This window comes from Marmota marmota, unplaced genomic scaffold (genome assembly GCF_001458135.2).
Source record: "Marmota marmota marmota unplaced genomic scaffold, marMar, whole genome shotgun sequence".
NCBI classification, from domain to species: Eukaryota; Metazoa; Chordata; class Mammalia; order Rodentia; family Sciuridae; genus Marmota; species Marmota marmota.
The window spans coordinates 1,132,493-1,148,345 of record NW_026000026.1 but is presented as its reverse complement, the minus strand read 5'-3'; the positions used below and the strand labels follow the sequence as shown (position 1 = coordinate 1,148,345).

The 15,853-nt window shown below is 61.1% G+C and overlaps 1 protein-coding gene across 5 annotated transcripts in view; it reads left to right on the top strand.

Moving 5' to 3' along the window:
* The window catches only part of Slc17a9 (solute carrier family 17 member 9), a 15,963-nt gene extending 5,824 nt beyond the window's left edge, over window positions 1-10,139 (top strand). The window contains exons 2-14 of one of the 5 annotated variants that reach the window (XR_007350309.1): window positions 1,244-1,441; window positions 1,809-1,948; window positions 2,765-2,864; window positions 4,063-4,193; window positions 4,560-4,656; window positions 4,826-4,922; window positions 5,581-5,668; window positions 6,406-6,440; window positions 7,397-7,512; window positions 8,328-8,383; window positions 8,508-8,537; window positions 9,129-9,523; window positions 9,992-10,139. Coding sequence is in view for 3 of the 5 variants with exons in the window: in XM_015478454.2 (XP_015333940.1) it covers window positions 1,244-1,441; window positions 1,809-1,948; window positions 2,765-2,864; window positions 4,063-4,193; window positions 4,560-4,656; window positions 4,826-4,922; window positions 5,581-5,668; window positions 6,406-6,440; window positions 7,397-7,512; window positions 8,328-8,383; window positions 8,508-8,537; window positions 9,129-9,292 (1,252 nt within the window). In the remaining 2 variants the exon portion in view is untranslated. Of the gene's footprint in view, window positions 1-1,243; window positions 1,442-1,808; window positions 1,949-2,764; window positions 2,865-4,062; window positions 4,194-4,559; window positions 4,657-4,825; window positions 4,923-5,580; window positions 5,669-6,405; window positions 6,441-7,396; window positions 7,513-8,327; window positions 8,384-8,507; window positions 8,538-9,128 lie in introns of all 5 variants that reach the window. The other 4 variants (XR_007350308.1, XM_015478454.2, XM_015478459.2 and 1 more) reach the window with 4 other exon arrangements.
* The last annotated feature ends 5,714 nt before the right edge of the window (window positions 10,140-15,853 follow it).

Genomic DNA, 15,853 nt, shown 5'->3' with positions numbered 1-15,853 from the left:
AGGGGGTGGGGGGGACGGGGGGGGGGACTGTCGCTGGTGTTCCCCCAGAGGGCTCAGGTGCTAGTCATAGGAAGAAAGTCTTCCCAGAAGGGGAACAGCTGTCCCTGTCTTCTTCCCCAGCTCCTCTTCCTTGAAGCCCGGTGCCCCAGGACCATGAGGGCTGCCATCCTACCCACCTGGTCTGTCTGCAGGCCCTGCAGTGTAGCCTCCTGCCTAGGCCCCTCCTTCCCTTCCTGCTGCCCCTCGCCCAGGCCAACCCAGGACGCCCCAGGTCACTGGAGGGGGCATGGGACTCGGCCTGGCTTGGAAGACAGTCCAGTCTGCCAAGAGGCCTTCCTTTACCACCATGAGGAAATAAGAGATTTTATTTTGAACAACTTCAAACTTATAAAGAAGATGCCAAATTGAATCCAGAGACCTCAAGACTTTGTGGTCCAGTAGACCTGCCGGGGCCTCATATCCTGCCACCCTCCCGTTCGTTATCAGAACATGGTGCACGGAGGGTACAGCTGGTCACCTCCTGCTACCTACATGGTTGAATGATTGTCACCTCTTGCAGTCTTCAGTTGCTTCATGGCACACAGTGGCCAAGCCTGCCTGGGAGCTGGGAGCCGGGAACTGGGTGGGCTCTGCACAGGACTGAGCTCATCTGCCTCCTCACCTCCTCCGGTTCCTGCTCCGGCCAAACCCTGTGGTGCTGTGTCCTCTCCTGGGCCCCCAGCCTTTCTTGCTCCAATGTCCTCTGCTGGGCAGGCCTGGAAGCTTCCTTGGGAAACCGCTGGGGGCTCCTTGCTGCTGGCTGGGATCCTCCTGTCACACCTCTGGGTCCCCGTGCCCAGCAGAGCGGCCCGCAGCAGGTGGTTAGTTGTCAGGTCTGCCTGGCCTGGCTGCCTTCCTGGGACCCTGTGGTCCCAAGGAGACCTGGGTACTGTGTGCATCCCTTCCTCCGTGTGGGTCCAGCTGCAGTCCTGGTGGTCGGCGGCACTGGCCCAGTATTTATCTGGCCTGCTCCTACTGCAGGGCATTGGGCATTCCCACTCTGCCATGATGCCCGGAACTGGCCTCTGCAGGGAGTGAGGGAAGGTGTGTGAGGACAGCTCCGTACTTGCCCAATGCCTCCAGAGATGTACCAACCCAATGCTTCCCCTGCTTGTGGCCACGTCCCCCAAACTCAGGGGGTCTCTGAGCTCAAAGCTGCCTGTGGGACCTCTCCAGAGCCAGACCCTCTGCTCCTGCCCTGCAGGCCTGAATGCCAGGTGTGGACGGGGACACTGCTCTTGGGCACCTGCCTACTCTACTGTGCCCGTGTCACCATGCCTGTCTGCACCGTTGCCATGAGCCAGGACTTTGGCTGGAATAAGAAGGAGGCCGGCATTGTGCTTAGCAGTTTCTTCTGGGGCTACTGCCTGACGCAGGTCGTGGGTGGCCACCTCGGGGACCGGTAACTGTCTTCCCTACTCCTCGTCACTCAGGCTGAAGGGGGCTGCTCCAGGTGGGCTTCTCAAGGGGAGGTGGGCTAGCAGATCTTCTGTGTACATGGGGAGGAAGGGCTCCTGGGCTAGGGCCTGGCAAAAAAAAAAAAATGGGGGGAGAGGCCCTGCCCAGAGGCCCTGTCCAGCATTCCAAGGAGCAGCTCTGGGGCTGGGCATGGCTATAGGGCTGCTCTTAGCTCTGGGCGCCTCCTGCTGGCGGGTTCATGGCAGCGTGATCATGGCAGCGCCCACTCCAGAGGACTCCTCTGCACAGAGGTGGTGTGCTCAGCCGGCCTGCATGGCCACCCCGTCCTCCCCTCTTTGTGTCCACTCCAGCATCGGAGGTGAGAAGGTCATCCTGCTGTCTGCTTCCACCTGGGGCTCCATCACCATGGCCACCCCGCTGCTCGCCCACCTTGGCAGTGCCCACCTGGTCTCCATGGTCTTCTCCCGTGTCCTCATAGGCCTGCTCCAAGGTAGGGGTGCCTCTGGACACTTCCCTCCTGCTGCTGGCCTTCACCTCTGTCACCAGGCGGGTGGACAGGAGGGCCCATGTGTGCCTGCCTTCTGTCCTCTGCTGAAAGTCCTTTCGGCGGCCTCACATTGTCTGTGTGTATTGTCCATGGCGGAGTGGAAAGGCTAGCAGCTCCTGACCCTGAGGCTCCTTGCCTCCGGGCCTCAAGCTCTGGAGAGGCCCCGCCCTGGGCCAGTGGCTGACAGAGGAATGGGACCTGGCTCCTGAGCAAGGTTGAAAAGTTGGGAGGGACCCAGGTGATGACTCCTGGGTGCCACCCTCATGGACAATGATGACGCAGAGTGCAGACTCTGCGCCTCCAGGCCAGGCCTAGGACCCTCTAGAAGCAGGGGTGTGGGTTGTGAGGTGGCGTCCAAACTTCCAGGCCACTGAGGAGCCTGTGTCTAAAGGAATCCTAGGGGGAAATTCCGCTGTGGAGCTGTGGGGAGACCGCGTCTGGGAAAGGCCTTGTGTGTGAGGAGGAGCGGGTGAGGCTGGCGTGCTGAGGGCGGGTGTGTGCAGCTTGTCTGAGGTGGAGGGTGTGTGTGTCAGCAGGGGACCTGAGGGGCGGCCTGGGCTGCTGTCCTGGGACGATGCCTTGGAAGCAGAGGCTTGTCCTGCAGATAGCCTCTCCCACACTGAGTCCTTTCCTCAGCCTGTTGGCTCCTTGGTTGGGACAAGTCAGGGAGGACAATGCACATCCTCTGGCCTGGCTGCCCCTGCTGGCTCACTGGCCCTCACCAGAGGCCCTGCTGACCACATCCTCTGCTTATTCCAGGTGTGTACTTCCCTGCCCTGACCAGCCTGCTGTCACAGAGAGTTCGAGAGAGCGAGAGAGCCTTCACCTACAGCACTGTGGGGGCCGGCTCCCAGTTTGGGTAGGGCCTAGCTCCAACAGGGGCTCGGTGATGGGTGGCGGGCTGGGGGGCCTTGAAGGCTGTGCTGCCTGGAGGTGGCTCTGTGGCACTGGCTGCAGCTCCCCAGGCCTGTGCGGGCATCTCTGTGGCTCACAGTGATGTGGGCTGTGGCCCTGGCCGTGGGCTGGGCCTGTGGCTGTGGGCGGGGCAGGTCCCTGTCCTGGGTGCCGTGGAGCCAGGGGTGTCCTGCCCTTTGTTGCCAGTCCCCCGGTGAGTCTGTGGGCGTGGGCGCAGCCCCTAAGACCGGGGCCCTCAGATGTTCCTCCCTCGCCCACCGTCAGGCAGCTCCAGAGCCTTGTCCCGGAGAAGGGCTACTCGATGAGCGTGGACAGAGGCTTGTGGGTATGGGGCTCAGGCCCTCAGCCGCTGAATTCGGGGACAGGAATCGGAGAGCAGGGGTCCTGTGGAGGGACAGAGAACCCAGTGAGGTCCAAGTATCAGATAAGCCCCTGGCTGGCCTGCACTTGGAAGTTACCTGGAGGGGCTTTGGTGGCTTCTGGGGCAGTGTTGGGTGGAGCAGAGGGTTCTGTGTGAAACCGCGGGGGCAGGGGAGTGCTGTGCTCCCCAGGTGAGGTGCTGCCCCCTCTGCAGGCACAGATGGGGAGGTGGTGGGCTCAGGGAGGAGGCAGCTGGGCCTCAGGCCAGAGACCCCACATGCGGCAGGAACCGTCCCCGATGCTGCCTCGGTGGGGAGTACTTCAGGGCACAGGGGTGGGCAAGGGCGGCCTGGGCTTGCCTGGGACCACAGGACCCTCAGGAGGAGGAGGCGGGGTCTGTCATTAGAGCTCCTCCCAAACCGTGTGCTCTGCTGTGTGATGAAGAAAGAGCAGGGCACAGGCTTCGCTCCAGCTGCCCCGAGCCCACTCTCCTCCCACGGCCCTTTGGCCTAGAAGCAAGAAGTTAAAACAGCTCAGGTCCCACAGCAGTTGCCTCTGTGCCCTGTCCCCGTGGCTGGTTCCCAGCGTCCCGCCCTGTAGCATAGTCTCTTCCATCACTTGGCACCCTTAGCCAGAATACTCTGGGACTGGGCTCCAAACACCTGTTCTCCAGGTGACAAAACCCACTCTTCTAGGGGCTCAGCCGGCATCAGGAATGTTCTCTGGTGTCTGTCTGTGGAGCCCAGCCGAGGTCATGGCCATGCTCCTCCCTGTCCCCCCAGGACGCTGGTGACTGGGGTCATGGGATCCCTGCTCCTGGACTGGTGCGGCTGGCAGAGCGTCTTCTACTTCTCTGGTGGCCTCACCTTGCTTTGGGTGTGTTACGTGTACAGGTACCTGCTGAACGAGAAAGGTACATGGGTGGGTGCCAGTGCCTCCTCCGCTCACAGCTGCTGGGGGGGCGGGGGGCATGCAGACTCCTCTAGCCTGGAGCCTGAGAAAGAATGAGTTCTCAGCCCCCTAGGGCCACCAGTTCAGTCGCCAAGCTCCATTTAGGGTAGGGCAGAGGAGGAGCCCTGCAGGCCAAGGCAGGGGGCTGGAGCAGGCAGCTTCAGCTGGCCCCAGGGCTCTGGCTGCACACTGAGCTGCTGAGGCAGAGCCTCCTGGGGGAGGGTGGCGAGGTCTGTGGCCTCTGGGACCACACCGGCGCTGCCTCTAGGGATGATGTGGGGTTGCCCAGTCCTGGGGGCCACTGCTGTGCAACCACTTCTTCCCTCAGACCTCATCCTGGCCCTGGGGGTCCTGGCACAAGGCCTGCCCGTGGCCAGGCCCTCCAGAGTGCCCTGGAGACAGCTCTTCCGGAAGCCTTCTGTCTGGTGAGCTGGGGCTGGCGTGGCCAGGCAGAGAGTGGGGCAACAACCCTCGTGGTGTGGGCCAGGCTGTGCCTGGAAGGGCGCCCAGGGGCAGGGGTGCGGGTCTCACAGGCCCTGCCTGTGTGGGAAGGGGCTGGGGCAGGCTGGAGCCCTGAGCCTTTGTCCCACCCAGGGCGGCCGTCTGCTCCCAGCTCTCCTCAGCCTGCTCCTTCTTCATCCTCCTCTCCTGGCTGCCCACCTTCTTCAAAGAGACCTTCCCCCATTCCAAGGTGGGTCACCCTGCCAGTGCTCACACAGCTGCCGGCCCTGCCCCTGCACAGCGGGTGGGCCCCTTGGCTCTGGGCTTGAGGCAGAGGCTGACTTTGTCCATAGGAGGGGCAGGTGCTGGCTCCGAGACCCGGAGGGCCGGTCCCTGTGGCAGTGGCAGCTTTCCAAGCCCATGACCTTGATCTGCTGCTTAGCAGACCCCCCCCACCCCCCCGACAGGGCAAGGCCATCTGTTGGTCTGTTGATGCCATTCTGGAGGGAAACCTGAGCAGGGCAGGATGGGGACCTGCGACCCCCTATATCCACTGGCTTCTCCACTGAGGCTGTTGACCACCTCCTGTTCTGGTGACCATGATGCCCTGGGCTGCCCATTCCAAGGGTAGGGGCTGGGTAGTAAGCAACCTAGGGACCTGGCTGCGTGGCGAGCCACTGTGGGCCTGGCACTCCTGGGGTGCCACGGGCCTGGTGGGCATGCTGGTAGAAGCTGCCCTCCTTCAGGCCCCTCTGCTCTGGGGCCCAGGCTGTGGGGGTGAGCAGAGCTCTCCTGGGCAGCAGCGGCCTGGGGCAGCCTTGGCCTGGGGCAGCCATCCTGCCTGCCCCTCCTCCTTTCAATGTCTGGCTGCCACTTGGCCACCGCTAAGGCCAAGCTCCTCCCTGCAGGGCTGGGTCTTCAACGTGGTGCCCTGGTTGGTGGCGATTCCTGCCAGTCTGTTCAGTGGATTTCTCTCTGACCACCTCATCAGTCACGGTGAGTCCTGGGGAGGGACAGGCCTTCAGGAGACACACCCTCAGGGGCCTCAGCCAGGGTGAGAGGCTCCCCTCTGGGGGTGCAGCTGCAGTGCTAGGGAGAGGCCAGGCCTGCTGAGGACCACCTGTGATAGAGAGAGACCCTGGCCTCAGAGCCAGCCAGGGAATGGGTGCAGCTGGGGGCTGAAGGAGCCTGGGGCAGCTGGGTTTTCCCCAGAATCCCCATGAAGGCTGCAGCTGGGGAGCAGCGGGAGGCCTAAGAGGGCCTTTGTGCAGAGCACCTGTGGGCTCTGCCCTGGGCCTGACACAGTCCTGACCCTGGGGGGGGTGTGCAGGTGGGGTCAGAGGTCACAAGTTTTCCTCTTGCACCTTCCGGAGCTGAGGGTGGGGGCTCTGGGGCCAGCTGGAGTCCACCACACACCGGCCACACATGAAGCCGAGCAGCACGCTCATAGGTGCCCACGCACGTGCATGCTCACTCTCAGAACGTCAGTGTTTTCCCTCAGTACAAGGTGGTGCACACTGTGTGGGTGACTGAGGGGACAGGGAGAGCTTCGGGGACACCTTCACAGCTGCCCAGTGGCCCTCCTGGGCCTTGTGGGATCCTCTGGTGTGCACCTACTGTGCGGGCAATGATCAGCCTGCAGCCCCAAGGGCCACCCTGGCTGCCATCCCCCTCTCCACTGTCCTCTGGGTTGCCCAAGGCTAATGGGGCCGCCTGCCTGTCTCCTTGCTCAGGTTACGGGACCATCACGGTGCGTAAGTCGATGCAGGTAGGAAGACCTTTCTGATGTTTTCCCTGGACATCACTGTTTAGTTCTCCTGGGACCTGAGGGTTATGACCCCCAATTGCCCGAATTCTGGGACCATGAAAACGTCCAGGTCGTGGGCTGGGCCAGCTGCAACTGCTGCAGGGAAGGCACTTAGGGCCCTTGGTGCCCACAAGAGAGTGGACAGAGGTGACGGGACCCAGAATCAGCTGGTTTAGATGGAGGGCACTCTGGGGTCAGTGTTGGGGACTGACCTGAGACTCTTCTCTGATCTCTGAATGGGGCTCTCTGTGCCTGTGGGGTCTGGGCATCTAGGTGAGGCTTGTGGCCTCTAGTCCACCAGTAGGCCAGCTGACCCATGGAGGGCCCCTTCCAGATGTTCTCTGGGTGGGGGGCCCAACCCCGGGGGGTTTTTTGGGTCAGGCAGGCCAGGTTCAGGGCACTTGGGTGGCTGTGTGACCAGTTTTTGACCCTAAAGCCTGGGTCCTTTGTCCCTCCTGGGATTGTGGGACCAACAGCACCAAGACAGAGCAAGGGGGGAGTGGTCAAGACTTTATTCTTGGCCAAGGTAGAGTGGGAATAAGCCCTCAGGTCACGTCGCACCCGGATTGAAGAGATGAGGGGCGGGGGCTCGGGAGGGCGGTTCCCATGTTTCCATCATCCAGAGGAGAGGAGGTCTGGGTCCCTCTGGCAGCTCTGAGATCTGGCCAATCTCAGCCCCTTGTCGAGGGCCTCCTGGCCTTCAGGCTTCCTGCCTCAAAGGCCAGCAGGATTAGGGCAGGGTGGGAATTCAGCCGGGCGCCTGGGCCGTGCAGGAGCCCTGCTGGTGGCACAGGAGGCTGCGGGCTGTGCTGCCCCGATGCCCTCACCCACACCGTCTGCAGGAGCAGGGCTGGGTGGCACAGGACGGGCATGGGTGGGCTGTGCTGCCCCGATGCCCTCACCCACGCCACCTGCAGGTGATGGGCCTCGGCCTGTCCAGCGTTTTCGCACTGTGTCTGGGTCACACCTCGAGCTTCCTGAAGGCTGTGGTCTTTGCGTCTGCCTCCATTGGCCTCCAGACCTTCAACCACAGGTAAGAGAATGGCCCTCTCTCTGAGCTGGCGACCTATGTCCCCAAATCTGACTTTTCCAATAACTTAAAAAACGGCAAAGAAAGCACGCAAACTCACAGAAGTACCTTTTCACAATCCAGGGATGGCTTGGTGACCTTAGGGGTCTGTGGAAAGAGAGAGAGCCACTGGAATTCTTTATTCTTATATAGGGGACCCACAAGGGGAGGTTCCATGGAATATTCTATCCCAAAGAGGGCAAAGGGGTAGGATTCCAAAGGAACAGGTGGGTGTAATTTAACCCCACCGGGTGACGCCCACCCCTGGAGCCACACCTTCCTTATCCGAGCTGGGGTAAAGCCCAATGTATTGTGGGGTGCAATAACTGTTCAGCACCCCTTTACTCAGGACTTAAAGGTGTGCACATAGCTTCTGTCCAGAGTGGCTCCCGACATAAGGGACTGCTGCCCATGCACCAGTGGCTAGTGCTGTTGGGGGCAGCCCAAGCCTTGTGTCCTGGCTCAGGGACCTGTGAGTGGTCTCATGAGTGGTCTCATGGACTGGCAGATCTGTGTATCCAGACAGTGGGGACCAAGGCCCTGAGGGAGGGAGAGGGCCAGCAGCAGCGGCCTGGGTGCCCTGGACATACTCTCAGTCTGCTGGGGTGGCATCTAAACATGGCTGCCTCTGACCTCACCCACCGTCAGTGTCATTCAGATAAGTGGACAGCAGATGGGGTGCCTTTGTGCAGCCTGTCTCAGGTGGCTCCCAGGTTGAGTGTGAGGCCCAGTGCCCCATGGGGAGGCCGCTCACCCGCCTCCTCTCCTGCTTCCCACAGTGGCATTTCCGTTAACATCCAGGACCTGGCCCCATCCTGTGCTGGATTTCTGTTTGGTGAGGACTTTGCTGAGTCCAGCTTCTCTCCACCTGTCTCCTGGCCAGAGAACTACTCCCAGGCAGGCTGGGCAGGGCAGCCATGTGGCTATTCTCTGATATCTTTTCTCTGGCCTGTTCCCAGGTGTGGCCAACACTGCAGGAGCCTTGGCAGGTGAGGGGTGGGCATCTACACCCAGAGGTCCTCCTGCCCTCTGGACTAGAGCCCACTAGGAAGCAAGCCCAGCAGCCGGCTGGCTTCCTGCTCCCCCGTCTGGCTGTCCAGTCCTGCAGGGTGGAGTGCAGCGTCCTGTGAGGGTCCCCACATCAGGGGAGGGCAGGAGCCTCAAAGTGGCCCAGGCAAAGCACAGGGCTGCTTTTGAAGTATCCATTTAGCTCTGCTGATGGTGGGCAGTTCACAGGCCCCTGCCCTCCGCACCTGCCCCCAGGTATGCGTCCAGCCTGGCAGGTTAGGGCCCTTGATACCTCCTGGTCCCTCTGCCAAGTGCCTGGCTCATTCTCCAGGCAGCGCTTCCTGCCACTTGTCCTTTGCTCTGTGGCCCCTTGGAGGGACGGGGGCAGGGGGCCCATCGGGGTGATTGTTGGTTGTCTGCGGGGTTCCTACCTCCAAGACCTCGGATTCTTAGCCTGGAAGGATGTGCCCCCAGATCCCCCGGGAGCCGGGGTGGCTGTGTGCCAGGCCCTGCCCACTCTCCTCGCCCACTCTGCCTGGCGCTCAGCCTGACTGTGCCTCTCTCGAGTCTAGGTGTGGTGGGCGTGTGCCTGGGCGGCTATCTGATCGAGGCCACAGGCTCCTGGACTTGTGTGTTCAACCTGGTAGCAGTCATCAGCAACTTGGGGCTGGGCACCTTCCTGGTGTTTGGAAAGGCCCAGAGGGTGGACTTGAGTCCCGCCCATGAGGACCTCTAGCTCCCTGACTCCCGTCCCGAGTCCCACTTGGATGCTGGCATTTTTCGGGGACAAGTGGACCTCATCCTCAGTGGTAGGAGCCGAGGAGGAAGACCACAGCAGGGCATCCAGGAGGAAGCAGAGAAGCTGGGAAGGGGCTCAGGCACCCAGCGGGCCTGGCCAGAACTGGGCTCACCTCTCTGAGCCTGTTTCCCTGCCTGCCTGTGGGCATGACCCTGCCCTCCTCACAGGGTTAGTGTGATCACTGCCTGTGGCTGGCTTGTCTGGGGGACACGGCTCTTCTGGCGGGCGCCCTGGTGCTGGGCCACGGGCGCCCCACCTCCGTCCACCTAGCCTCATTCTCTGATAGCCGCTCTCAGGTGGAGCTGTGGACTGTGGCATATTCAGGAGGACCTGCTCCGTGCCAGAGCACCCTCCTGCCCCCTCCCCTCCAGTCAGGACAATCAGCAGTGTCTACAGAGCACCCCATGTTCCAGGGAGCCCCTCTCCATGTTTCTGCCTCTCCCGGCAGCCCGCTGTCACCCCAGAGGGCTGGATGGGCAGCGTGCTAGAGAGGCCTTGCCCACCTCTGAGAGCCCCAGGGCCCCAGTTCCCTGATCCTGCGGATTTTGGTAGGACCGATGTCTCCTGGGTAGGCACCTGTGTGCCCCTCAGGCCCTGCGGGGACACCTCCTTGTCTTTCTACCTCCTTGTCAGCAGGAGGAGCTGGAGTTCTCAGGAATCAGGAGTGGATTCTGTAAGACGTGTGGGTACAGAAAAGAAGCCACACAAATATGCAAAACCACACCAAGTCTTATTTAAAGGACTGTTAAACGATTTAAAAAAGAAGGGTTTCTGTTTGATTTAACACGTCTTTTTTACTAATGAGCACGTGATAAGATGTTGTGTGACCCATTCAACGAGGAGACCAGTGAGGAGTCTGACCCAGCTCCGGGCAGAGTCCCCAGACGGAGGCTTCCCGGTCGGTCAGGAGCACTGGAGTCCATGTGAGCACCAGAGCCTGGCCCTGCTTCAGCTGGTTCTCCTCTGCAGAACTGGGGACCTGCCGGGGCGGTGAACACAGCTTTCTAGAGCCAGGAATCAGAGGTGTGCTAGGAAGGGACACAGAGACCCCTTCCCCGTGGTCTCCAGTCCGATCAGGAGAATCTCGAGGGAGATTCTTGATGTGAAACAGGTCCGCCTTCTTGAAGTGGGCCAAGGACTTGCAAGGTGGCGCGGGGGTGGGCTCTGCTGGAGGTTCCTGCGAACCTCAGGCGGGGCTTCTGGAAGTCTCCATGGCATGGGTCCTGAGGCTGGGAGTCAAGCCAAGAAACTCCTCGCCTGCGGACTCCAGAGCAGAGCCTCCACTGACCAGTCCCTCGCTCCCCCTCTCCTGGGGTCACATGGCCGCTCGTCAGCTACCCGCCTCAACCTCAGCACAGTTCTGTGGTGTCAAGCACATTCCTGTTGCTGTGTGACCATCACGCCACCCACCCACAGAACCTTGTCATCTCACAAAATAAGCTCGGTCCCTGCTAAACATTACTCCCAGGCTGTGGGCCCTGGCCCCGGTCCACTCCTGCCCATTCCACTCCTGTCTGGCTGGTGGCGACTCCTGCCAGTCTGTCCAGTGGGTCTCTCTGACCACCTCCTCGGGGTGAGTCCTGGGGAGGGGCAGGCTCGCTTCATGCTGCAGCAGGGCCAGAATCTGGAGGTGCCACTTTGTCCCTCCTCTCCTCCCCCACTGATGGACCCCGGGCTGCTCCTGCCTCTGGGCTGGGTGGACGCTGGGCAGTGAGTGTGGTGAGAAGTTAGTGCCCCACTTTGTGTCCACAGCTGACTGTGGAATCGGTGAGAGGGCGGTGTCCTTCTCATGGGGCTCTGAGTCTCCTGGGGTCTCAGTGCCTTGAGCTGCTGAAGCATACGCAGGCTGCCCTGTGTGGGGGGGCCCTGCTGGTGACCCTCAGGGGCTTAGACCCCAGAGATGATGTCTGGGTCTAACGGAGCTTTGGGGCCCGACCTCTGGGGAGGCCGGGAGAAGACACAGGCGAGTGTCCGACTGCCCCATACTGCTTTGCCTGGACCCTCACCAGGCCTGTGTCCTGCTTCCCAAGGTGACGTGGAACCCTGGGCAGATGTCTGCTGGGAGGAAGGGCACAGGTGGCCAAGAGAGCAGCTCTCCCCACTTCGCAGGGAGATCCACATGTCTGCTATCTGCCACAGACAGGCCCACCCTGCAGGCGGCCCCAGCAGGTTTGGGGAGGCCCCTCCACCCGACTGTGAGCCCGGGTGAAACCAGATCTGCTGTCAGTGGGGGAGCCCCAACACAGCCAGTGGGCGTCCTGGTGGAATAGGTCATGACCCTGCCCCTGCCGGGCCAGTCCCAGGCCCTGAAAGCAGCTGCTGGAGCTTGGAGGTCCCATGGTCATCCCTAGGAGGGCTGGACAGAGGGGTGGGGACTGGGTGGGCAGGGTGGCCTCTCAGGATGAGAAGGAGCATGCATGGAGAGATCTGAGTGGAGTGTCCAGGCCCTGAGGTAGCCATTTGAGGAGGGGGCTAGGCAAAAAGGGCCATGGGATACGAGGTGGTGGGACCTCCCAGGCAGTGTTCTGAGTGGGGCCAGCACAGGGGGGCCAGGCCAGGAGGCCCTCCCAGCCCTGCACTACACAGGCAGCCTCGACCCTGCTGTCAGTGAGGGACTGTGGAGGCCAGTCCTCCATCCCCGGGCTGACACTGGCCGCCTAGAGCTCCAGTTTCTAGGAGTGGGTTTTAGAGCCCGAGGCAGCTTCCTGGGCCGCCAGGGTGACTGGCCAGTCCAGGGGCTCTGGTTGGGGCCTGATGGAACCTGCCAGGCCAGGAGCTCCCAGGGCACCCGCTCTTAGACTCGACTCGGGGAGCGGGGATTGTGTGAGCAGGTGTGGCCCGGACCTCGGACACAGCTGTTGTTGTTCCCCCTCTGGCTGACAGAGGGTGCTGTTGGACAGGACGTGCTGTCCTCTGGGCTCCAGTGTGGCTGACCCCACCTGGCCTCCCCGGACAGAGTGCCCAGTGGGTGCATAGAAGGGAGTGGGCAGAGGGAACTGTGAGCGATGACAGGGGAGAGTCACGTCCACTTCACCGCGGGGCGGAGGAGAAGGATACTGGAAGGGGCTGATGGGAGCCTGGGCCCTCTCACGGGGCTAGTGATGTGTGGGGGAGGGTATGGGTCCCCCAGACCTGGCGGCATGATATCATTGCAGTCCAAGCCCCAGTCCATCTTCCTCCCTGCCAAGCTGGGCATGTGCCTTGGCCTATGGTGTTCACTCCCTAGTCATCCCCATCAAAGCCACAGGGCAGGGTGATGGTGGGACCTAGGGGCTCAGTGGCTGGTGGAGGGCTGTCCCCACCTGGCACAGTGGGGCCACTGAGACTGCAGTGTTGAGGTGTGTGGCCACCCACCCATGCCCTGAGGGGACAGGCCTTCCTCTAAGACATGGCTCTGATCCCCCAAGGGCACGGGGCCAGGAGAGGGAGGCTGTCCTGAACATAGCCTCCGGGGAATCGAAACTCAAGAGGCAGATGCCCCAGGGGTGCGGTCAGGCCCTCTGCTCCTGGTCTGTGGCACAGGCCTCTGCACACTGCAGGAGCACCATCGCAGTGTTCCAGGGAGGATAGTCCCATGTGGCCTGTGGTCCTGCTGTGGCCCTAGGCCTATCCTGGACATCCCAGTGTCTTCTCCAGCCCCATGGGAGTCTCCCTACCTCCCATCTTTCACTTGCATACCGTTCTAGAACCAAGGCTGGGCCTGGCTCCAGGCCCCCACCCATACTGTCCCCAGGTGCTAAGCAGCCCTGCCCTGAATTCCAGCTCAGGTAGAAGGTTGTCCCCTCCTAATCACTGTAAGTGACACTTTTCTGTCTTTCTTTAAAACAGGCTCTTGGGGCTGAAGACGTGGCTCAAGCGGTAGCGCGCTCGCCTGGCATGCGTGCGGCCCGGGTTCGATCCTCAGCGCCACATACAAAGATGATGTGTCCGCCAAGAACTAAAAAATAAAAAAAATAAAAAATAAAAAAAAAATAGATGGAAGGTCTGAGCATAGGGTTAAGGATGTTGCTTTAAAAAAAAAAAAAAAAAATAAAAATAAAACAGGCTCTTTAATAGCCACTTAATATTTTTAATTAGTATGTTAATGTCCCTTCCACCTCTTGGGCTGCCCCCCCAGTTAGGGGGTCATTGTCTTTTATCTGTAGGACAGCAGTGCCCTGAGGTTCCTATTGCTCCCTTGGGGACTCCAGAGCATTTGTCCCTGGGTGGGGCCACTCTGACCTGGGACAATGTCCTGAGTGGGGCCTCCCAGTCCCCAGCCACACTCTGTCCACTGTGTGCCATGGACAGTGACCAGCTGGTGGTCCCTCCCCCTCCCGGTTCCTGCCAGGCAGGGGAGGGAGGAGCGCAGGGCCTGTGAGTTGGATGTGCGCTTTTGATGGGTATTTACTTTATTATGTTTAATTGGAAGCCTGAAGCTGAGGCATGAATATTCAGCCTTGGAGGCTGGCGCAGGGCCAGTTCTCTGTGATGCGGGTCGCGCCCAGCACGGGGCCTGTCCAAGGGGGAGCTGCGGTGGGGAAGCTATTAATTGAAATAGCTTCATTAATTAGTAATTAGCAGCAGGGTAATGACTATGTCGCCGTCGTATTTCAGCGGACGCCCTTCATGTGTTGCACCGTCTTTAATTAAAGGACGAGGATTTTAATCAAAGGCAAGCTTGGCCCTTTGGCCTTTGGAATACAAAAGATGCTCCTGCCATTCAGAGAAGCTAGTGTGGAGGCAGGGGGCCACGAGGGTCACAGGCCAGTGCAGGAACCGCCCAGCTTAAAGGAGCCACAGAGGGAGGCTGAGAATCCCCTCAACACCCACCCAGCCCCCAGGGGTCCCGGAGTCCTGAAGGGGTTTGGGAGCTAGGCCTTGGAGGAGGATGGAAACCCGTGGACCGGCCCTTCCCCACCCTCATCCTGTGCCCCCGTGAGCTGGGCCATCCGCCGGCCCAGGCTGAGTCCAGCTGCTTTCTCTTCCTGTTCCCCTCCAGCAGCCTTGAAGCCAATGGCCATGCTGCCGCGCCTTGGGGAAAGTGCCACAGCAGCCAGGAAGGGCTTCGTGCCACAGCCTCCTAGTTCCCACCACATAGCAACCCCACCTGCCCACGGACAGCCCTGGGCTCCACCTCTCCAGGGACTCCCCGTGCCTGGCCTCCTGCTGGACAGACCAGCAAACAGCTCTCCATGTCTGTCTCCTCTCTGTGTGTGGAGCACATTCAGAGCAATGCACACGCACATGTGTGCACAGGCTGCACTCCTGCCTGCTCAGTCACCCACACCGCTGTGTGCATGTGCACCCCCCACGTTGCACGCACACACGTGCCCACTGCAGACCCGTAGCTGTGTGTGGTCTGTTATCCATGCACACGCACACACATACCTGTCCTCAGGACTCAGTGGATGCAGGGTGAGTCTGCGGAGTTTCTGCGCGCAGTTCTGTGCACCTGCCCATCCCAGCATCCCCAGGTGGTGTGGTGGGCGGGGGCTCCCTGTTGGATGGGGTTCATATCCCAAGCTTCTTTTGTCCTGGTGGAGGGTGTCAGCTGAAGGATCAGAAGCCTCTTGGGTCATAGGAGCCCTCATCCCTGCTTCTCCCCATGTCTCTATCTGGGGGACAGGTGCAGCTTCAGGATGAAGTGGGGACACTTGTCCCATGCTGTCCCAGCCCTGATGGGCTATCTTGTTGTGTCCATCTCAGGCAAGGTGGGTGGAGGGGAGGGGAGGGCCATCTGCATAGGATGCTTTGGCTATTTTAAAACCTGGCCCCACATCCACCCTCTGCCCCAAGAGGTGGATTCTGTGTCTCCCATTGAGCCTGGTGGCTCTGAGCTGGACTGGGATACCTGCAGATTCGGCCTGTGCCTGGACACTCACTCCTGGGACCCAGTGCTGTGCTGTGAGGGAGCCCTGTCTGCCCATGCAGGACACCCGGAGAAGCTGGCCAGCCTCTGCTGCTCCAGTCCGGCCAGCTGACTCCAAGACAGGGTGGTCCTGTGAGCCTCCTCAGATTTCTGACCCACAGAAACCCTCAGAGACGAGGGAAAAGAACCAGGTCTGGGGGCAGATTCTTCCACAGCTGCAACAGCCATAGGCTAGAGCTGGAGGCAGAGTCTCACAGGAGGGGCAGCCACCGTCAGGGGGCAGGACGAGGAGTCAGACAGCTAGAACTCCAGATCACGGGGTGGGAAAGGGAAGGGGCGTACCGACCCTGGCAGGGCACTGGGGAGAGCAGCCCCAGGGGCCCCTCAGTGGCTGGGAGCTCGGCGTGATGGGCAGTACGGGCCCAAGCACCCAGCCCTGGCTGTGGCCACCTGCGGGAGCCCCCACCGCCCGGTGGCTGCTGAGCTTTGCTTCAGTGTTGCTTGCAGAGAATTTCCCAGTGCTGAGGTCATTCTTCCACAAGCAGTGTGCCTGAGTGAAGGGGGGCAGCCAGACCTCAGTGTGCCTTAGGAAAGAAGCCTTCAGTGGCAGTGTCCCTGGCAAAGTCATACTGACCGAGAAGCCACTG